This window comes from Botrytis sinoallii (assembly GCF_014898435.1).
Source record: "Botrytis sinoallii strain Bc 23 chromosome Unknown BSIN_001, whole genome shotgun sequence".
NCBI lineage: Eukaryota > Fungi > Ascomycota > Leotiomycetes > Helotiales > Sclerotiniaceae > Botrytis > Botrytis sinoallii.
Window position 1 is genome coordinate 884,757 of NW_024066028.1, and position 22,703 is coordinate 907,459.

The 22,703-nt window shown below is 42.8% G+C and overlaps 7 protein-coding genes across 7 annotated transcripts; 4 read left to right on the plus strand and 3 right to left on the minus strand.

Moving 5' to 3' along the window:
* Window positions 1-293: 293 nt before the first annotated feature.
* Window positions 294-1,421, plus strand: EAF02_000201 (uncharacterized protein; the record flags this gene model as incomplete). Its single annotated transcript, XM_038896249.1, has 4 exons — window positions 294-525; window positions 577-994; window positions 1,052-1,165; window positions 1,229-1,421. The coding sequence occupies 4 exons, from the start codon at window positions 294-296 to the stop codon at window positions 1,419-1,421; spliced, it is 957 nt and encodes a 318-aa protein (XP_038763108.1).
* Window positions 1,422-4,397: 2,976 nt separating this feature from the next.
* On the plus strand, window positions 4,398-6,801 carry EAF02_000202 (uncharacterized protein; the record flags this gene model as incomplete). The annotated part of the gene is made up of 3 exons (XM_038896250.1): window positions 4,398-4,567; window positions 4,621-6,070; window positions 6,217-6,801. The coding sequence occupies 3 exons, from the start codon at window positions 4,398-4,400 to the stop codon at window positions 6,799-6,801; spliced, it is 2,205 nt and encodes a 734-aa protein (XP_038763109.1).
* A 1,364-nt stretch (window positions 6,802-8,165) lies between these two features.
* Window positions 8,166-10,292, plus strand: EAF02_000203 (uncharacterized protein; the record flags this gene model as incomplete). The annotated part of the gene is made up of 2 exons (XM_038896251.1): window positions 8,166-8,365; window positions 8,438-10,292. The coding sequence occupies 2 exons, from the start codon at window positions 8,166-8,168 to the stop codon at window positions 10,290-10,292; spliced, it is 2,055 nt and encodes a 684-aa protein (XP_038763110.1).
* Window positions 10,293-13,130: 2,838 nt separating this feature from the next.
* EAF02_000204 (uncharacterized protein) lies at window positions 13,131-15,368 on the minus strand. The gene is made up of 5 exons (XM_038896252.1): window positions 14,890-15,368; window positions 14,445-14,840; window positions 13,952-14,391; window positions 13,827-13,897; window positions 13,131-13,768 (listed from the first exon to the last, which is right to left on the minus strand). Exons 1-5 carry the CDS (start codon window positions 15,109-15,111, stop codon window positions 13,254-13,256), a joined length of 1,644 nt encoding a protein of 547 aa, XP_038763111.1. The 5' UTR covers window positions 15,112-15,368; the 3' UTR covers window positions 13,131-13,253.
* A 270-nt stretch (window positions 15,369-15,638) lies between these two features.
* On the plus strand, window positions 15,639-17,545 carry EAF02_000205 (uncharacterized protein; the record flags this gene model as incomplete). Its single annotated transcript, XM_038896253.1, has 5 exons — window positions 15,639-15,764; window positions 15,821-15,952; window positions 16,002-16,897; window positions 16,946-17,100; window positions 17,149-17,545. The coding sequence occupies 5 exons, from the start codon at window positions 15,639-15,641 to the stop codon at window positions 17,397-17,399; spliced, it is 1,560 nt and encodes a 519-aa protein (XP_038763112.1). The 3' UTR covers window positions 17,400-17,545.
* A 276-nt stretch (window positions 17,546-17,821) lies between these two features.
* EAF02_000206 (uncharacterized protein) lies at window positions 17,822-19,456 on the minus strand (the record flags this gene model as incomplete). The annotated part of the gene is made up of 1 exon (XM_038896254.1): window positions 17,822-19,456. The coding sequence occupies one exon, from the start codon at window positions 19,454-19,456 to the stop codon at window positions 17,822-17,824; it is 1,635 nt and encodes a 544-aa protein (XP_038763113.1).
* Window positions 19,457-20,377: 921 nt separating this feature from the next.
* On the minus strand, window positions 20,378-21,672 carry EAF02_000207 (uncharacterized protein; the record flags this gene model as incomplete). Its single annotated transcript, XM_038896255.1, has 3 exons — window positions 20,378-21,106; window positions 21,162-21,356; window positions 21,409-21,672. 3 exons carry the CDS (start codon window positions 21,670-21,672, stop codon window positions 20,378-20,380), a joined length of 1,188 nt encoding a protein of 395 aa, XP_038763114.1.
* Between the last annotated feature and the right edge of the window lie 1,031 nt (window positions 21,673-22,703).

Below are 22,703 nucleotides of genomic sequence, written 5' to 3' on the forward strand. Positions count from 1 at the left end.
TATAATCCATTCAACTTAAAAGTTGCCAGTATCGGGATATCGATTATGTGATCTAAGAGGGCACTGTATTGCATTAGCGTATATACTAGCGTATGCACTAGCGCTAGCACTTCTATTATATTAAATACTAGCTTCCCATAGTTAATAATAAAGAAGAACGAATATAATCAATCATATTGATAAGACTGAAGTACTTTACACTTTAATCAACACCAAATTGATACCAACAGAATTTTTACTTCGTATTGGGTGGACTACGCCATGGCTGAAGTAGTCCCTTCTGTGTCCAGACAATGGCAGATTCCATCGGTCTCCAGATTATCCCAGCTGGTCTTCTTGGTTTGGGAATGTTTACTTTGAAGGAAAGTACTCGTTGGCTTACCAAGAAAGGAAGACACGACGAGGCTTGGGAAAGTTTGAAGTGGATTCGAGCAGATGACTCGCAAGCTACGATTGAAGAAATGGAAGAAATTCGTGTAGGCGTCGAAATGGAACAGAGAGCTACCGAAGGATTTCACGTGAGGGGTATGTTTCTTCGCCTTCTTGAAAAGTGAAGTAAATGTTAATGCTCCATAGAACTTGTTGAAAGGGATAACTTCAATCGTATTTTCACAGCATTCGCCATCTTTGCAGCTCAACAAGCTACAGGTGCAACAGCTATTGCCTATTACGGGCCGCAATATTTCAGGCTGCTTGTCGGCGGTGGAAATCGGGATTTACTACTGACTGCCATCTTCGGTGCAATCAAAATTGTAGCGTGTGGAGTCTTTGTACTTTTCCTTTCCAATCGCATTGGTCGTCGAGCAGCTTTGATTGGTGGAGCAGTATTTATGAGTGCATGTCAAATTACAACTGCAGTCGTGGTCAAAGAACTTCCAGCTACAAAGACTGCTGGTGTCACAAGTAGTGGAATTGCGACAGTAGCTCTCATATACATGTTTGTGATTGCATACAATCTTTCATGGGGACCACTACCGTGGCCATATGTATCTGAGTGAGAACTTTCTATCTGTGCATTCATGTCCTTCGATTTTGCTAACTTCTGATGTAGAATCTTTCCAACGAGAATCAGAGAACCAGGTATTGCAATTGGAGTGTCATCTCAATGGCTTTTCAACTTTGTGTTTTCTTTAACAACTCCGTACATGATCGAGAACCTTGGATGGTAAGTAAAAACACACATAAACACTCGAAACCATATTTTGCGGAGAAACTAACACACAGCTAGGGGTACATTCCTACTCTGGGGTCTGTGCGATGGCATAATTGCAGTTGTCTCATTCTTTTTCTTGCGCGAAACTCAAGGATTGAGTCTGGAAGAGATAGCGCATAATGATTATGGACGAGCAACAACTTTCAAAGAGGACGATATCTTGGTTCAACATGGCCCGACGACAACTTATGGATCGGCGTCTAAATGAGAGGACAGCAAATCCATCATACCAATGATAAATGGGAATGTAGATAATTTCAGAATGCGATATGAAAGTCTCAAGGAGTTTAATTGCATAAGATAGCATCAATTTAGGCTTATTTAATTCAGGATTACGCCATCAAAGACATGATCAAGTACCTAGTCAAGCTATTTTCAATGATTGTATGTAAATTTTCGTCCAATTTATGCTCCTCTCTTCTCAACCCCAGCTAGACAACTATAGAAATTTACCAGTTAGTAAACCCAGCCACAACTCTATAACGGTTATTGCTGATTCTGAACAGAACTAGGCACTTGAGGGCCAACAAAGGCCCGTGCTGTGTCGCTACATAACCCCCTTATCTAGCGCTCCAATCAAAACAAGGAAAGCGACCTCTACATTCTGGAATGACAATTGAGCGCACTGGATAAAGTCGCAGCATACATACTTTGTTGCCTGCATAATGTACCATTTCGTCCACTCATTTTGTTTCTCGTAGATTGCGTATCTTTATGCTAACATGCTGCTTTTCAGATTCTTTGTATGCTTGTGATGTTTTCCCTCTCAAGTAGCATGGACTAGATGTCGTGTTGATGATGCCAATACAGCGAATATACACGTTTCCATCCATTATTCATCCGCAGACTCCAGTCTTGAGCTTTTTTGGTGTTGTAGATCGTGCTGCAGTATATTTCTGCATCATTCCACATCTGTGAACCTATCATTCAAATCAATTAGCACTTGGACGTAATATCTACCTCGTATATGATGGAACTGTAAAAAACCCCATACCTCTTACTGTACTATTTGGCCTTTCTCTTACATGCATTCCTTCCTGTCGTTTGGGAGATTTCAAATTCTAGTTCTCGCTTTTTGATCCTGTCCGTCTCGTCTACCACTCTCGCGTGAGAGATTGTAGACCATCTCTGCGATACTGATTCCTCTTCCCGTGTTATAACATGTGCGGCCGTGATTTGACGATATATTTCGAATCACTGTTCTGAAGTTCAGATTTGGCAGTTCAGTTAATCTCCAGCTGGCTGTACAACAGGGAACATACGGGAGGGCTCGCTTCGCACTAATGCAGAAACTATAGCATTCTGAAGCGAATCTTATGACGAAGAGGATTGCCATTGGAAGGGGGGAGGGAGAAAAAGTGACTAATCAAATATACAATCTGAATCGCAGAGTTACCGAGATGGGTACGAAGGCTAGAGAAAAATGAATTCGAAAGTTTTCGTAGTGTCGATAGTCCGCGAGGTATCTGCATATTTCTAATAAGAAGTCGGATAGAAGTGAGTTAACAAATTGTAATCATACGAGGGTGTGAGGTAGGGTAATCGATCGAGGATCTGCCTCTCGTCATGCATGCGCAGGCATTCTCCGTCGTATTTCGCATTCATTCGTAGTTCTAGCTTCCTTTGTGCCCCATCATGTGTTCTTTCGATATCTGTCATCACGTTCTTTATGCTGCTGCAGCCCTTGTGTCTTTGGCAAGTCGTAATATGCTCTGAGAGGATGGTCCAGGAGAAATGGAATAAAAAGGGAACCTGCCAACATTAGATGAGCTAGGAGAAAATCTCAGTTCATGAGAGTGAGTGTGCGACATAATAAGTATGGTCTCTCTTCAGAAATTAATTGACATACTAACTGTTCAACTTGAGCTCGTGTTGCCCCTCTCTTTGTCTTCTTCTGCCTGGATCTATCTTTTCTCTGCTATTTAATCTAACTTTGTCGCAAATGCTCTCTATCTCTCCATCGTCTTCTAACAATTCGTTTATCTTTTGCTTTGTATGTTCCCGCTGATACATAGATGCTTTCTTTGTATGTTCGCAAAGAGCGCTTGATTGAGGTTGTCAATGAACTGAATGTCTGTCAATAGAATGTCAATCTGCATTAATATCTCGCGTAATCTATGAAGGGATGAGTCTTGGCTGCGATCGATGGCAGAAAAGTATAGCAATATGTTCAGGATTCGCACAAGGTAGTCAGTAGGTAGAAGAAAAGTAGAAGGATGCCACAAATGGAAGCAGAGGAATACCTGCGCTGGGGCAGACATGGCAGGCCGCGTTAACTGGAGAATCCCAAGAATCGTAACTAACAACCACATTGGTACCTCTCGAGTAGACATTCAACAACTCTACTTGTATCTAAATGGATAGTTCTCAGTCAAGTTCCAACCACTCTTTGGGGACTGGCTCGAGTCCAAGTATGAGAAATCATGTGCCATATATAAATAAACTTGTACTGTCAACAAAACCGTAAACCTCGAGGCGCGTGGGCCAAAAAAAACCGTAACAAACATCTCTGCCATACATCCCCCCTGGCTTCAATGTTCGAACGGTCTCACTAGCAACAATACATCGCGCTAGTGATTGAAGCATTAACAAGTTCAAGACTCTCCTTAGATATAAGCTTCTCAACGCGCGACCTGTGAAAAAAAACATTAACACATACTTTTGGATATCTCAAGTACTTTCTAACAAGATAAGAACTCTTTACTTTGACTACTTCTAGTCTCTTCAACTGAACATCCAAGCTACTACCTTCAACACGAGTTGACTTCTTCTCAAATCCTCTCAGCCTTACGAGTCTTTCCCTGCAAAGTAACCACCGAAATCGCGAAGAGCTCCACCAGATCTGTGATTCTTATCGAGAAAAATTCTAGGTGAATACTATACGCTGTCCACCAACCACATCACTAGCCTTTTTTGTGAGGCACAAGTTCGCAACTGAAAACATCAAACTCTTGAAGGTTAGAACATTCTCATAATTTTCTCATATCCTCTTGAGATATCATCAAGTCTGCTTCATGAATGAAAAACTAACCTTTTCGATGTAGTGAGATACTGGGATAGCATTTCCCACATCTATCATCCGTATCTTAATTAACTTCAAGGACACCGGTAAGATAAACATCCAATATTTCAACTCTATCAATCCTTCGAACCTGGGCTCACAATTAAAAGAGAAATAGACAAGATGCCTAAAGACAACCAACACATCGTCTTTCTCAACAACTACTACAACAGTCTCGTCAATCCCGACATTTTGACGGAGCCAACAAAACAGACTGCGATTCGATGCAATGCAGCACACATTCCACCAACAACTCCAGGTGTTGATGGTGTCGATTCCCAGATTGTCGGAAGGTATGAGCTAACTTTTATTCTCGGGATTAGTCATGAAGCTAACATACACACAGACATATCAGCGAATGTCGAAGACGCGCTCGTAATCAACCTCGAGCCGAACGCAACCAGGCGTGGCAAGTAGACATCCTCGAAGTAGCCTACCGCCAGAGTCATTATCCATCCGCAGGACAGAGGATGATATTGATGTCACAAACCAATTTGAGTTACAGGAAGATCAAGAATTGGTTCGAACAAAAGGCGAAGATGCTGAAGAAAGCAGGCGGAGGTCCTGTCGTTCCAAATCCCGGCAGCAATAAATACTCAACCAAGATGTGGAGGGAATATTTTGCAGATCCTGTTGGATATGTTCAGAAGTTGAGGAACGGCGAGATCGACTTGTTGACTGGTGAGGCTATTGGTCAAGCGGTAAGCAACTTGGCTAATGCACCGGCAAATGGCCCCACAAACAATACGAACGAAGATCTTGGTCTAGCAGCCTTGGCACCTGGCACAACAATTGTTCCCGGCCCCGACTATCAATCAGGGTATCAACATGATCAAGATGGATCTCCGAATATTCAATCACAGCCATATAACCAGATGAGTCAGTATGGGCAATACGACAACTCGAATGTGCAGACACCTCCGCAAAGCCAGGTGCCTCAACAAGCACAATATGGGCCCCAGCCAATATCCATATATACTCAGGCCCAAGATCTGATGTACACCATGCCGCCAGCCCAGTCCATGAACTCGGGCATCAGTAGTTACGCAGCGGGGCGAAGCTACGAAGTGAGTAGAGCTCAACCGGCACCTCAACAGACAGCTCATCCAGGAGCACATACCGCCGACACCATCTCTCAAGGTGCAGCACCGGCGTTATTCGATGGCATTAAGCAAGCCGTCCCAGATCAATACAGCTATGGCATGCCTGCAAATTCCCAATCTGGCAGTCCATACGATCTGTTTGCCGACCAGGATGATGAAGAGCTTGAGTATGAGGGTCAAAATGGGCCTTTATATCCCCCTGTTCCTCAACATCATGCTGGGCAATATATGCCAGCATATCCTCAAGTCCCAGAGAGTCCGGCTGGACAATTGCTTGGTGGGACTTTCACCCAGTCTGAAGGTCCTACTCGAAAGAGAAAGTCGGCCCCCGAGGACGACGAACTAAATCAGGGCCCGTATTCCATTCATTTGAGAAAGCGACCTTGTCAAACCTCCGATTCTCGATATTTTGCTCCATCAACAACAGGAAACTTTGCTGGAGCTGCAGGTAAAATGGAAGATACCAGAGAGCCATCTAAGAGATCAAATCCTTTGAGACCGGTTCAAAAGACTCGTCGACGACCAGTGGCTGGCCAGTTCCCGAATCGAAAAATTTCATGGAATGGGACTGATGACTCCATGAATTCATCATTCGACCGCACTGGTGCAAAATGGTCTCCTCATCCACCCTCAAGGCTAAATATCTGCCATCGCAGTCCTTGGGAGGAAGATAAAGCTGAAACAGGAGCGACAGTAAGTTTAATCAGTTCTTTCAATTGACACCATCGCACTCCTTTCATTCTCCTGCACCCTCCCACTTCTTTGTACATCTCTGGGTTCCTCAACTTTTTTTGCAAGTATTTTCTGATAGACAATTTACTGACCTTTGAACTTTGCAGTCTCCTAATATCCGAACTCCCAACATCCGAACTCCTGAAGTCCGAGACGCGGACTCCGAAGCACAACGTCTCGAACCTCTATTTTTCGGTTCTGGGCAAGACGTTCGCAACAATGAGATGGAACAAAGTTCTGGACAGTTGCCTGCTCCCTTCAAGCCGCCTATGCGAGAAACTTCGAGAAACATGGCGCAGGGCGTAGTGGTTACCCAACACCATGCCACGACCAACAGCGCAGATCCTGCAGCAGCACAAGATAATGCAGCTCGCCACCTAGGCGCTTCTAGTCCCAGAACTCAAAATATATCTGGGAGCTTAGACGGAAATTGGGAAGCAGATTTGGAAGTCCAAGGGTTCCAACAACAACAAGATTCTGCCTTCCCACAAGGAGAAGCTCAGGAGATTGAGTCGTCGGCTCAGATACCTACAGAGGGCAAGGAAAGCTTCGAGGACATGCTTGCTGTGCCAGACATGAATGCCCTAGAGCAGGCATTTCTGCACAACGGGGAGTTTGACTACTCGGCTTTCCTGGGCAACGACGGCCTTTTCGAGGACTGGGATCCACCCAATCTCGATGGTGAAAATTGATCTCAGCAAGGTGGACCTGGGAATAATCACTGGTAAAAGATGGGAACACCGTGATTCTATAAGATTGAAAATAAGATTCATGGAGGAAGGACTGGCAAGCTAGGAAAGGACGGCACTGTTTCAAGGCTTGGGACAAATTGGAAGATACCCGGCGCTTTTTGTCTGTTTGAATTGGGCTATTACATTATGGAGAATGCCACGGATCTTGTAGAACCTACCATGATCTGTCTGCGATGTACCTGCAAAATTTACACAAATCACAAATCATAAATGCATTTTGTTTAGAATTAGAAGAAATTCTATCAACTGTGATATCTTTTTGACCCTGACTTTCAACTGTATATATATATTGGACTTCTATGTGCCTGAACTTCAAAATAACATCACCAGAAGTGCAACAGCTTCTGACTTCCTCGAAGGCTAGCCTGTCTTTTGTTCCATGGATGAATGGTAAGAACCGAGACAAGTCTGCGGATGACATATAGCAACCGGTATTGATAGTCGTAAAATCATCTGTGAAGGGAAAACTATCGATGCGAAGCTCGCAGTCAGTTCTGTCTCATAGATGTTAAACGTAGTTTCGGCCAATACGCAAGAATAGTCAGGAACTCATTCTTCCGTATTGACCAGATTTGCAAACCTTTGAATCTCCATCTTAGTGCTCCAACTCAGACTCCCAATCTTGGAATTGATGCGATTGTTGTGGTCCGCGGCTTTGCGCCTTTTTTTTGAGTGGTCGAAATTTCGAGATCGCACCCCGTTACGGGCGGAGATGCCTTGGCAACCCATTTTGATAAGCACTAGGCATTAGACAAATTAGGCGAAATGGAGATTAACGATATCATCATCAAATATTCATCGCGTCTCAATACGCTCCTCTATTTTACCATCCACTTCTAAGTAAAAACACACGCAACTTCAATCATTTGATTTCTGTATCTTGATTAACTATAATCACAACCTTACACGAAATCTTTCAGAACAAAATCGAGGTAGAAGAAAGATTAGACAAATAAATTCACTAAGTCAACTTGATTCAACCAGGATAACTTAATACAACCGGGGTTAAGAAATTCTATCGCGATCAGAAAATTTGTTCACGCGCTCAACAACCTTTCACAAAATATCAGTTGCGCGGAATCTCAAGTAAACACCCTACAAGAACAGTAGACGGCGAGTAACTTTTCATCCTTCAAAGAATTAATGTGGGGTTCATCAGATCTGACTTTGGACGAAGGACTAGGCTTTATCAACAACAACAACAACCCACTGCATCTCTGTCGATTATCTAGATCGATTCTCAGAATACCTCTCGACCACATTAAGATCTTAAGTAGCTATCAAGTGCTCAATTCATATTCAAAATGCCTAAGCCTGAGAGACACGTAGATTGGCTCAACAATTATTTCAACATTAACAATGTCAATGGAGACCTAAAGTTGACAAGCGGAGAGATTGCAGATTTATGCAATAAACAACTTAAGACGGAGGCCTGGACTAAGGGACCACCCCCCAAAAATCGGCGAATAATGACCAATGGCGTTGACGCGCAGACAGTAGGACGGTGAGACTTGCCTTGCTTTTTACTGTGTTCTAGAAATCGAAATCGATGTTGGTAGCTAATTTATAAATGTAGACATATGCAGGAGCTCAAAAAGAAGAAAGCCGGAAAGCCGCGAGCCACACGTCGCACTCAAAGCGCGATTAATAGGATCGATAGTGTTCTTGCGAAGAGAGATGGACGTCTATGGACAGGCGATAGAATGCTTCTGGCGAAGTTGAACCAAACCAAACCGGAAAACATCAAAAATTATGTTGAAGAAAAGGTCAGACAAGAAGGCAAGAGGGCGAAAGAAGCTGGTGGACAAGTACTCCAAGATTGGGTGGCCCGAAAACGCTCGAGAGTAGCCTCGAACAAATATGCTAACAAGATGTGGGCAGAGTATAATAAACCTGGAAAGAAGGACGAGTATTTGCAAAAGCTAGAAAATGGCCTGATCAGTCTCAAGACAGGCGAAGCTATCACAGCAAACTCAAAAAACCACCCAGGATCATCTTTAAATCCCGCCAATGGATACAACCTAAGCACAAATGATGGTGAAGGTGACGACGAAGCTATCGATGCAGATGCCAGCGATGCTATCGTAGACGACGACTATCCGATGGATAATGTCATCGGAAACGAGTCTGAATCTCAGACTGGATACGACTTCGTGGCTGATTCACCAGGGTACCCTGACCACATCAATGATCTCCCTCAATCCCAGACGCAGGTTGATATTGGTGTCAACGATAAAAAATTGAACCTGACTGATGGCAATGCTGAGAACTCTGGGTCGCAGATGGGTTTCGAACAGAATTACTCCGATGCGAATAGGCACCCAGTATTCAATAATGCATACATCGGCGTACCTAATCCGAGAACAAATGTTTTCGAGTATCCGGCCTCGAGCTCCGGCATCCGGGCGATGACGCAAGACAAGGGACCTATGCTGGCAACCATGCAACCATACAGGGGCAATACCCCTTTGATACACGTGCACACGAGCTTCGCACCAAGTCCTCAGGTTCAATCAAGTAGATATACCGGCGAACCTGTGAGACGAAGACAAAATGAGAGATGCCATGTTGGCCCTCGTAAGGAAGAAGATATGAGAGCCTGCCATGTAGGCTATCAAGTCCATAAGAACCAACACAGAAATCAGGGCGCGCCTCAAATGTTGTCCAATGCTCAGTCAAAGAAGAGAAAACAACCTCTGTTTGAGCAGGGAGTACTTGAAGTCAGACCATTGAAGAGACAATGCAAATCTGGAGAATTTTTTATGTCAGGAAGACAACCTGAGTCTGAACAGCATCTCTCGCTCGGACAGCAGCATAATGAACTCGACATCGAAGAGAGGGATGTCGAAGAAAGTCTTGATCCAAATTCGGACGTTGGAACGAACTTCAGTAAAACCATCGGTAGAGGGATCGTTGGAGAGCCCAAAAAATTGCACGAACGTGGTATGCGTGTATTCGCTGCGTCTACTGTGAGACCTCGCAACCATGAGAATGCCGATCAGGAAAAAGAGGCCAGCTTCTGGGACATCGTCGCGCACCCCGAAAGCGGGCTTCGGACTGAACACGTCTTCAGTAGACAGAGTCGAGAAAGCGGTCGTTTGGATCGTCGGTCTGGTGACAAGCCCGAAAATGCAATCGTCATCCCCGAGAATTGCGAAGAGGTCAGAACTGTCGAGCCAAGCCAAGGCACAAGTAATCGAATCAGTGTTGACGCGAGACAGCCTGTCAACACAGATGGAAAGCATGGCTTTGTCGAGAGTGCCTCGAGTCCTAAAGGTTATGCCAACATTTGGTATTCCCAGGGTAGGATTCGAACATTTGAACAGCCAAGTAAAAGTCCTTGGCAGGCTTACCACCATTTCGATGGCATTTCAACTGCCATTTCTATGCAACCAACGCGAAGAAAGTCTAAGGCATCCGCTTCGCATTAACGAAGTCAGTTCCAACAATATCCTTCATTTGGACACATACATCGCCGGTTGTTAAAAGTACTTGAATTCTCTAATTGATGCAATTTTCTCTGATACGAATAAGATAGCTAAAGAGGGTGATAAGCCCAATAAAAGACTATATCACTGTACCTAGTACTCCATCTAGCTTTTTGACGACGACTGAAATACGATCAAACTCTCCAGCAAATCCACAAACCCACAAACCCACAAAATCGATCCATATTTCTTATTTACTTTCCTCTTGCATGGCTAGAAGAATCACAAAACTGCCTTGAGAGCTCATTCGGAGATTTCCTACTCGACTTAAGAATCTGAGAACAGTACTCATTTGGACCCAACTTCTGCACCCATTGTCAGTGCCATCAAACCCGCATTTTTGTCTCTTTTCTACTCATTCAAAATCGACTTTGTGGAACTGGATAAACAATATTGAAGTTGGAAGGCGCAGGTGTATTCGACCCTATTGAGGAAGGTGTCAAGCGTTGGTTTAGGAGGAAATGTTGACCTGCCAAACTGTATTGAGTTCCGCATTTGAGGATTCCCAATGGAAGAATTGAGAATCTTGCTCATGGCTCATTCTGCCATCGTCCGCAATTGTCGGAGACTCTGGCAGATCTTTTGTGGGCTTCCCGCATATTCTCCAAGGTTTCCTTGTGTGTTCCATAGCTCCACTATGTGCCCCCTCATATTGTGCCATACTTCTTATGCCGTACTTCCAAGTATGATTGTCGATGACAGTGTGGATGCCTGTTTTGCGTTCTGGCGGATTGTGAATGGTAGTAAAGTACACAAAGATTGCCCATTGGGTTTTGTGTATGTCGTATTCTGGGTCGTCTTTTGGGCCGGATTTTGGGCCGGAGATAAAAAGTTGAGCGCAAAAAGACTAACAAGGTCCTCGATTTTGAGAGTTGGAGTGTCGGACAAAGCCCTTGTTTGTCGTCTTTGTGGTGACAACGGTGGTCTGAAGTCTGTACAATCGCCATATAGAAATGGAGAATGTAACAAAGGACGTAACGACAAAGAAAAAAATATAAAAATAAGAATGAATTTTTAAAATTATTTTTGAGGTTTATTTTAGTTGAATGAGTATTATAAAACTATAAGTTACTTGAAATATCTACAGGAAGTTGATTTTGACTCGTTATATAATCGGAATCAAACAGTTAGAGGATTTCGAAATCGAAATCCTCGATTGTGTAATCGGACTCGCCTAGGAACTTCTTATCAACAAGTTAGAAAGACACCTAATAGTTTATCCGAATTCTAGTACGAGATATCTATATACAGTAGCTATTAACTTTTAGTATAGATAAGACTTTTAGTTAGAGATTATTAATAACTATATATTATATTTATCTATTGACTTATAATGAGTTCATTTTATACGATGTAATATATCTATATGGAGAGAATAATAGATAAGATATTTCTATTAATGAAACTAAGTATCTAGGTAGTTAATATGAGTAGAACTATTACTTCGATAGAATTCTACTATACTAAACTCAAATAGTGAAGAATTTCAACGAGCATTAATGAGGTCTAGTTTGAATGAAGAATGTCAATAGAAATTAGAAGTCTAGTTCGAGTGAAGAGTTTTCACAAGAGATTCACGAGATCTAGTTCGAGAAGTTTCTCGCGCATTTGATAGTAATGTTAGCGGTGAGATTTATTTAGCTTAGTCTTTTTATCATGCTATTTCTTAGCAAATTTTCTTTCAGTAGTCTGATTATTTCGAGGTCTATTAGAGATAGTATGTGATTTTAGACATTTGAAAATATTGTTTTTATATAAAAAATAATATAATAATATATCTTTTTATATATATATATAGTTCTATATTCATATAGTATACTAAGAGCGAATCACAAGATCACATGATCAAATCACATGATCGTCGCTTAAGAGAGCTCTTAGCCTAGAACGGCCTGAAAATCAATTCTTTATTAGCTCTTTATTAGTTCTTTCAATCCATTCGTAGTAAGATCGACATAGTACTAGCGAAATCGAATAAGGAATAAGAAAGAAAAGCTTTATTTGATGGAATGGCCGGATTAGGAAGAGATCTACGAGAAATAAACGAAAGTGGAAAGCTAGATTAGTAGGAAAAAGCATAAAATAAGGCCTTTTCCCCTCGAATATAGAAAAAGAAAATAAGAATATCATATACTGTTTCATGAAAATCACGTGTTTCATAGCTATTTAGTTGTTAATACGAGCCAGCTTCCCATAATAGACTAATATTAGTCTATTCCCTCTTATATACTATATACTCATATACTAGCTCATGACCTACGATAGAAAATCTTTGATATATTCATCGACTACTACTATAGAACTAAGCATTATAACTATATGAGCTCTCGAAGCTGTTTTATGACTATTGGTCTTAATGACTGCTATCTAGGACCTAGGTAGTAATGGAAACCTTCGACTGAGCCATTTAAATCTTCTAGAACTCGATCGAATAGATCTCTCAACGTCCGTCTAAAGCTTTTCGCCAAGATAGTTTTTTTTTCTTGAAAAAAAAAACCTATAATTAGATTTCGTTTTGAGATTGTGAGCACGTCAGCTGTCAATCCATAGTCAATCAAGTCTTGTACAGAACTAGAACTGAAATTAGCGCCCGAGCTAAAGAACTGATGCCTCGCTTGTGGATACAGCAATACAGCCCTATCCCGCCACATGACTGTACTGAAATTAGCTCTCTATGATTTCAGTAGTATTCCATCGTCTAATTCAAAAGTCCAGGTTGGCTTTAGGATAAGAATTACGACGTAGATACTTTTAAGGCTTCTGATGCATTAGTCGGTGGGTGCAAGTAGGGAGACTTCGAGATCACGCGATACTCTGAAAAATATGATGATCGGATCAATATCTAATTATCATCAAAGTTTAGATATACTGTGATATAATCTATAGCCCGTGGTTGCACAAAGTTTACACGTCTTCTTTGGCGTCCCTAGCAACTCCTAGTTTCTTTAACATTCCAATCTTCCCAATATTTCTGAGCCCAATTATAGTCATAGCCAATGATGCTGCCATACAACCTACGCAGAACCATTCCACAGCCCTCAATCCCGCCAAGAATGCTAGCATCTCGGTCGCCCCTTTGTTCAACTCTTTTGACTGAACAGATTGCTGAATTGCTGATGTAATAGGTAGTGGCATAGATCGCCCAATGGCTGCCATAGTCTGAAACATAGCTCCTGCAACTGATTGATCCTTTCGAGGAAGCAATTGGGTTGTAAATAGACCGAGGCATGGATAGACTGTATCAGCGCCGAATGCTGCAAGTGACATTGCTGGTAATCCGAAAGCGAAGTATGATGTGCTGGAAGGTATTGGTACGGCAAACAGAAGATTGGCAATCATGGCAGAGCCAAGACCAAAACTGAGAATGTAATCGCCATTGATTCGAGCGAGTAAGTATCCGGATCCGAAGGTGGTAAGAACTGTAAAGTTATCAAAAGTTAGAATTATCTCTTGAAAAAGAAGATCTGCAGAACTTACTACCAACTACTCCCAGTGGAATGTACCGAAGTGCAGTTTGTAAAGGATCAAGAAGTTTAAAGTCTTGGTAGCTGAATCCAAATTAGCCCCTGAAATTACGCAATTGGGGGTGAATTAGGACATACTAGTAAGTTGTGTAAAGACAAAAGTTCGTAAAGCCGGACGAGAATAAAGTGATGATAATCATAGCAATCGAGAATTGCTTATGACGAAACGTAGATATTTTCATCAAAGGTTCCTTTGTGGTTTTGGTCTCCCGATAGTGTTCCCATAGAACGAATCCTATTAGTAAACAGCCAGATACGACTATTATTGCAATGACTGAAGCTTCCTGCCATCCAGACGAGCCTCCCTGAGATAAGCCTACGAGTAGTAACAATAGCCCAGAAGTGAATAGGAAAGCCCCAATCCAATCTACTCCCGAAGCGCGCGCTGTATCTTCTTCATTACCTTTAGGTGGCTCCTTTGGAACCACAAAAATCGCACTTACAGCAATAGTAAGTGAAGCACCAGCTATCACAAAGAAGACAACTTTCCAACTCGCCCATTGAGAGATGATCCCACCCTAAATGACGAATTAGATCTGCCAGGGTATTTCCAACAATAGAGAATACGCACCATGAGATTGCCAAGGACTTGGCCCATTGGTGCTCCGCCAGAGTAAAAGGCGAAGCTATAGTTTTTTACTCGACCAGGTGGGATGGTATGCCCTATAATGCCAATCGCTGTAGGAATAGTGATAGCCGATGCGAGTCCGTGCAAAGCCCGCATCACATACAAACAAATCTCAACGGGCGAAAAGGCCGTCGCTATACAAGTTGCAGACGTGAAAAGTGCACCTAGGATAAATAGTAGTTTTCTGCCATACACATCTCCCAGCTTGCCCCATAGGAGCAAGAACGAGCCAGAAGTCAATGCATAAGAAGATAGCACCCATTGTTGCCGAGTTTGAGGAATATTAAGATCTCGAGAGATTTCAGGTAAAATAATGATGACAGCCTGAGCAGCGATTGTCTGGGAAACATTAGATTTTCTTTCAAAAATCCATGAATTTGGTACTTACAACAAGAAACGTTGCCCCTGTTAAGACGATGACCATAGGGGCTACTTGTCGTATCGTCACTTCCTTTTCCGAAAATCGAGTTTCGACCTTCACAACTACCGGCTCATTTGCCGCCTCCTCCAGCATACCCTTCTCAAGTACAACATCCTCAATGGAGAATCTCTGAGGCCCATCGCCATTGATCTGTGATGTATTATCACTTTGAGATATACTTTGCGCCATATCTCATGAACAATGAGTAGGTATCATGTATTGAAGAGAAGTGGCGGTGATAAGCTACATTGTAAATACACTTCTACCCATCTCCCTTGCAAGCACACCACCAGCCCGGCCACTACTTTCACCCCACTTCTGCGCTGCGTCGTATCCCATCAATTGACGACAAAACCTTAAGATTGCCTAAATGTTGGTCTATCAGAGCGCTTGTTCCCTAAAATGGAAACTACTGTGACCAGGAGGAGCGGAAGCGGAAGCGGTAAATACTATGATGGTATTTCCAAGGTTCTTCTTTACCTGGAACTATCATCTCTGGTCGGTGTTCACGATAAAGCCATGCGTTTGTCATGAAATGCGACGTTTAGATAAGAATTCTACAATAACGGCGATGGAAAAATGGGAGAGATTGTTGAAGATTATGCGCCGCTTTAACATGTTAGCGATCACCGTTGGATGACAAAGCAAAACAGTGCTGCATATCTCTCAAAATTTGTGTCTTCAAACTCTCAACAAAGATTTATATATGACATGTGATGTGGTCTTCTTCCTCTAGATCATCTCTCCGATCCTTAAGAAATAATTTTGTAAATCTCCGCTTCAATAGATGCGCTTCAGATTCCCGAAGATTTATTGCTACAATGGGAGAAAGGACCTATGATGTTCGTTTTGTCAAAACATTGCTATATACATGACTTTTTTTCTCACCATCAATTAGGATGCTATCAACGCCTTGAATACACTTCAAACACCATACGAAGTTCTCAAGAAACGATGGGAAGCTGGGATCAAACTCGATGAAGGAGCTAATCGGGAAATGAAACAACATCTGACTCGAATTGGATATACCGTATTCTTCAACCTCCCTTTCTATTTTGCTGTCGCTGACTCACGTCCAGCAAGATGATCTCGAACGATTGAATATTGTTCATGTTGCCGGTACCAAAGGCAAAGGGTCTACGTGTGCCTATGTTGACTCTATATTGAATCGGTATAGAAAGTCACATGATCTTCCCCAAAAGGTTGGACTTTTCACATCACCCCATCTCATCGCTGTCCGGGAAAGAATTCGAGTCAATTCAGCACCTATATCTGCTCCTATGTTTGCAAAATACTTCTTTGAAGTTTGGGATCGTCTGGAAGCAGCTGCGGCGTCCTCGAGCGAACCGTTTGAGAAGCCTGTCTATTTCAGATACCTGAACTTGATGTCTTATCACGTTTTCCTCCAAGAAGGTGTCGATACTGCCATCTATGAAGTTGGAGTTGGAGGCGAATATGATTCGACGAATATTGTGGATCGACCTGCGGTGACGGGTATATCATCATTAGGGATTGATCATGTGTTTACACTAGGAGACACGATTGATAAAATAGCATGGCATAAAGCTGGAATTCAGAAGGCAGGAGTGCCATCATTTACAGTGAATCAAAAGCCAGAAGCGATGGAAGTAGTAGAGAAGAGGGCTGTGGAAAAGGGAGTGAAGTCTTTCAAAGTAGTCGATTTAGATCCAAGACTGACGACGGTGAAAATAAAACCCGCTGCAGATTTTCAGAGGGGGAACGCGAGTCTTGCCATTTGTCTAGCTGAGACAGTTTTAAAGAAACTGGACCCCAAATTCAGTACATCCTTGGATTCTCTACCCCAAGATTTCGTAGACGCCTTGGAGCAAGTAGTCTGGCGTGGAAGATGCGAAACAAAGGTTGACGGAAATGTCACCTGGTATTTGGATGGCGCACATACTGCAGATAGTATCATTGTCGCAGCAAAATGGTTTGGTGATGAGGTCGCAAAGGAGTAAGTTTCATCCCTTGATATTGAGTTCATGGAACTGACCTTCTCTAGGCACGGCCCACGAGTTCTGATTTTCAACCAACAAGGTCATCGTGAAGCAATTGGATTACTTGAAGGACTTCATAGCGCAATCCAAGGATCCGTAAAGTTCGACCATGTAATATTCTGCACAACATCCATTCAAAAAGAAAACGCGTCTAAGAAAGGTAACTATTTATCACCAGCACTACTCAGGTACATACTGACGTCATTAGATTTCGTCAACCTTTCCTACGACCCTAAATCAATATCTGAACTCACTATGCAAAAAGCCTTTGCTGAAAAATGGCGCTCGCTTGATTTTAACCTTGAAACTGATGTACAAGTTCTTCCAAGTGTGGAAGATGCATTTGAATACGTGCGAGGTTTGGCCACGGATGACGTACATGCTCAAGCTCTAATTACGGGGAGTGTGCATTTGGTTGGTAGAGCTCTGGGAAGTTTGGAGTCAGTGGATGCACTGTAAACAATCAAAGGTGGTGAAATTAAATGGTTAAAATGAAGAACCGCGCTGTACCTCAACGTTAAAATCTAAAAGGGGAATGCGGAGGAAGGGAAAAGGGATAACGCGATTCACGAATTTGTATGATGTGTACGATATTGTTCAACCAATATGTTAATTTAGAAATGTTTTAATTATCAGGGCATACTGTCTCTGGAACTACCTACATATAGTTTGCTTTCTCATTGTGAGCCTACCGCCTAGCATTCAATCCACATCAAAAAGTATAGCCAAATACTTCGATGAACATACTAACAATGCCCCTTCATGTAAAACATATTGAAATCATAAATTTCCCACTTTAAGCGCAGTTCTTGTATTGTCTACATCAAGAACGGGTATCAAAACAAACTCCAGTCTTATTCTATTCAGCATTGAAAGAGCTTCTAGATTTTTCGCTCTTTCTTACTTTGCTGTTCAAGAACCTTCATAAGACCACCGACGAGATGCAAACTTCCAGTCACCAGGACGAAAAACCTTTCTTCGTCTTCGGATGCCCTATGCGCAAGCTCTACAGCTTCTTCAATACTTGCATATTCCGTACACATTGGATTCCGATCCAAACCCGAATACAGTTTAGACGCCAATCTCTGTTGGGTGAGATCATTGGTCTCTTTTCCACTTGCCTCGCTCTTAAAAGGGGTATTGGTACAAAAAGCAGCAAATGTGAACGTTTTGAAATAAATGTTTATACTCGCAAGTAATGTTCGAATAAGAGGGTCTGGATCGCGTTCTTGTTGATTGAATATCAACATGGTTTTTGCTGGGAGAGTTCCTTCCGCGCTAGCTTGGACAAGTTTTGAAGCGTACCAAAGGCCAGTCTCCTTGATACTGTCGACCGTGTGAGCACCATCGATGAGCCATGTGATTTTGCCAGTGACCATAACTTCACATCTACCGGCCCATTTGATTGTCTTCAGACCCTCTAAAAATTTATCTGGAATCGGTTGTTGGAGAGATAGTATCGCAGAAGGAGTGGGCACGTCTTCAATACATAGATCTCGCAAATGTGATGCCGAAACAGCCATTGCCAGACTCGCATTGTCCTTCTGAAACTCTCCTTCGGCGCCTAGTATAATAGTTCCATCATCGAACCTCGCACATCGATTCACAACCTTTAATTTGACATCTTTCTCCTTGGCGCGGCTTTCTAGAACAGATTGTGCTTCCTGAAGCTGGGGAACCGTAAAAGATGGAATACCTCGTTTCATGATGCCAGCTTTGTGCCAAGCAATCTTATCAATTGTGTTTCCTAGCATTCCAACGTGATCGATGCCGAGTTTCGTGATCACGGTGGTAGTGACTGCTTCAGCAGGCAGTATATTGGTGCTATCATATTCCCCTCCAATACCGCATTCCATAATGGCGGTTTCCACCCCTTCCTCTATGAATGTATGTAGTGCCATGATTGTGAGATATCGAAAATACCCTGGCTTGGTCTCAGGGGATGTAGGATTTGGATGCGGGGTAGCAGATGCCGAAGCGGCGTCAGAGAATCGATCCCAAAGCTCGAAGAAATACCGCGCAAACAGGGCTTCGGATATGGGGAGGCCATCTATTCGTATTCTTTCACGTACTGACATCAGGTGTGGTGAGGTGTATAGCCCAATCTTCCCCAAAGCCTTTCTTTTAGTACTCCCTGGCACGACTCCGATGTAACTTTCTTCGCTGCGATATTGTCGCAGAATATTATCTACCATAGCGCACACACTTCCCTTCCCTTTTGTTCCAGCTACGTGTATACATTTTAGTCCACGTCTCGAGAAATCCTGCGTGTCATACCCCGCTTTGCGCGTCCATTCGAGCATTTCTGGTATAGCACACAGGTTCATATCTTTTGAGGTACTCGATATGGAGGATACAATCGTTCGATTGGATTGTAAAGTATCCAGGAGTACGATCGCATCCTGATAGCTACGACCTTTGGAAGCCATACTGCTTGAGAATCGAATGTGAAGTTGGAGACTGCGAATGCGCAGGCAAGGTTCAGCTGCTACATTCCGAAGTGCACGGAGAAACATGAGCGATATTGTTTTCTGGGCATCTGAGTGGTGATTTATTTCGATCCATACTATGGTATTTCGCTCCTATGTGTTGTCAACTGATCATTGTGTTTGTTCGTTATCTACAAATTGTCGCAAACACTTTGTTGATTCATAGGGATTCTAGTGTTTCACCGCTTTGGGCAGAAATATTCTGTTGATTGATGAGTGTGTTCAGACTTTGTGTGAACTTTTAGTTTTTGGACTGGCAAAAGAGAGTTGAGCTACATCTTTCAGTAAAATTAAGTACGGCTATGATGATGGCGGATTTGACTTGTATGTCAAGAAGAGGGAAAAGGCTTATATTCTATTACATCGCGAACTACCGAGTACTTAATTGTCAAGTCCGTTCCCGAAAATCCTTCTATACGTGGAAACGGCTGGCCTCTCTCACCATTATGACTGCAATTATCACACACGGAAAATAGAAATCCCTGCTACAGTTTGATCCCGTCACGATCTATATCCTAAAGGTGATTGTTCTAAAATTTCATTGCAGTGCACCATGTGATGTCCCAATTCTTAAAGTCAAGATGAGATAACACTCTACATGCCTGTTAATCATGCCTTCTGCCCTGTTTGTAACTTTTCCTTTGATTGGGCTCGCAGAATGGTCTCTGAATCTGTGCTTTCTGCATCTCTAGTTCGCTTTGGAATTTTGCTACGCTTGGGAGTCAAGATTGAACTTATCTCTTGGTACTTTCATTAAGAAGCAGCAATGGATCGTCTGGACCTGAAATACTTGAACCACCCTTCTGATTTCTTGTTGCATTTGAAGATGGGCAAGTGACATCTCTCTGTTCGTGATCAAAACTCGTCTCTTGGGTTACGGGCCGTTAAAGATACCATTTTCCAGAATCTTCAATCGTTGCCTTTGTCTGTTTCGGAGAGTGAAGCTGATTAGTCGTCGCTATCGCTCTCAAGCAGAAGAACTACCCTCTTTCGGGGACTGAAAATGTTACGTGTCATTCTACGTTTACCAGGAGAGACAATTGCTTCCGACTCATCACCGCTGTCGGATAAAGAAGCAAAGTCTTCAGAAATTTCTAGCGGTTTTCGCCTGGAGGACCTTCGTACACTCGGTGTTCCTGGTAGCACTTCTCCCAACGTATCGCTTTCGCTGCTATCGAGATTTGGGGATGTGTTTTTATCGACCTCACAATCTACAGTTGTGGTTGATTCGTCGACTTCCTCGTCAGTCTCCAACTCCGCTGTTTCATGCTCATCGGAGCTTTCATCTTCATCAGAGCTTTCATCCTGAACTACAAAGCCACCGTCGGATACATACGACTCATCATCGGAAGCGACTCCATCGTCATCCGGCCCTAGTCTCTCGCCAACTGGATTGACAATCATCGGTTTATTCCGCGAAGCAGCTTGTTGTCGTGGCGGTTTTCTCAACTTCCATTCCTCATATTCACGAGCAATGGCTTTGAGTATCGGGGCCCATCGGCAAATTTTTAGGAGCTTTCTCCACTTCCGAGGCTGAGAGTCATATATTGTCCGAAATTCTCTACCCTTGTCCTCCCCAAACCAAATTGGAATTGATCCTGGACTTTTACTTGTGCGCATCTTTTTTGCAATGAGCCATGAATCGTACCTATCTTTTAATTCCTTGAATTTTCGTATCTAATTGAAAATGTTGGCTGACATTTTATGGTTTTCAGCAAAGGATGTATCTTACATTTGATTCTGCTCTGTCTCCATCTCTGTGATAAAAGTTGACGAGGCTCATCACATATCCATCTTCCAATTTGTCTAAAGCAATGCCTTTATGCTTGCCGAACCACATGATTGTCTTGCCGGGGGGCGGGAGTTCGGACGGATTCTTTTCAATCCAGACTTGCTTCCGATCGTACAACGTCTTGAACTCCTTGATCTAAATGGTTGATCGTTAATCCTGATTTATATATTTTAAGTTGAAAACACACATTTGACGAAGCAGTGTCTGGGTTCTCCAGATACTTGTTCACCATCCATTCTATGTACGAAAGAGATAGTTCGTCATATTTGTGCCCTTTGTGCTGCCCGAACCACAATACTTTATCCCCAGGATTTGGGTCCTCGTCCTCATCCCCAAGTTCATCTTCAATATTGGCGGCTGTGCGAGCCATTGCGTCATCGTCGTCACCATCTGTAAGTCCACTATTCTCCCCGTTGTACCGCTCACCAGCAGCTGCATACTCGGAAGCCATCTTTCCGAAATAGTGCTTTGAAGGATGGCAATCTGCTGTTAATCAGTGGTGCCCAATATGTCTTGGAATTTGTAAGTTCAGAATTGCTCGGCAATATGAGCTCGACCCAGGCGGTGATAGAGTCACGATGCTAGAATGTGTATAAAAAATAATGTTGATTTGTTGAGAGATACACAAGCAAAATGTAAAGTAATTCGCAGTGATTGACACCACTTATACTATTTGTTTGGGAGTGGAGACTTGAACGAGTGCTACACTGTAATCTTCAGATAAGGGTGCAGATTTGACTTGGGTAACTCACCCCTGTTCTCTCCACTTACTTTGTTCGGCAGTTGCAAAATACAAAGTATTTTTGGACAGAATTTCTCGAAGTAAACGGGGATCATGAATGAACGCTGGGTTTTCAATACCATATTCTGCCTTGGTAAAGAGAACAAAAGAAACAAGTTCATCAAATTTGTAGCAATAGCCATGAAACAAAAGCTAGAGTTAAAACATGGCGACGCTGTATTGGTGGGGGATTGTTACACGGCAGCGTGGTTACCATCCTAAATGCAAGTGAGCGAGCGGGGAAGAACAGCTGCTGCATTTTGCTGACTGGTCACGTGTCAAGGATGAGAGATAAGGGATTGAGATATGAAGAAAGAGGTGTAGTACCTACTGTTGTATATACTCGGAAATGTTCTAGTAGGGGTGCAACGAAAGAGAATCCGAAATCACGGGGTTTTCCATATATTGCCCAAACGGATCCGATCTTTCGGACTACTATCGGTGCATCTTAAGCATACTACCCATGTTTCAATAGTCTGGATCGCACTAGATCTCAATTGCTTGAAATACTCTAATCAGAATTTACGTCTTGAACAGTGAGCGTCTCTTAATTATCTCTAAATATTGAAGGGGAACAAGACATGAAGCCATATTCGAAGACTTAATGGATAGAACGTCTCGAGGCTGCATTCTGGATGGACTATTGAAAACTCCAGAGGGATTGAACTGAGAAAACGTAGTGGTGGGGAGGATTGTAGAGT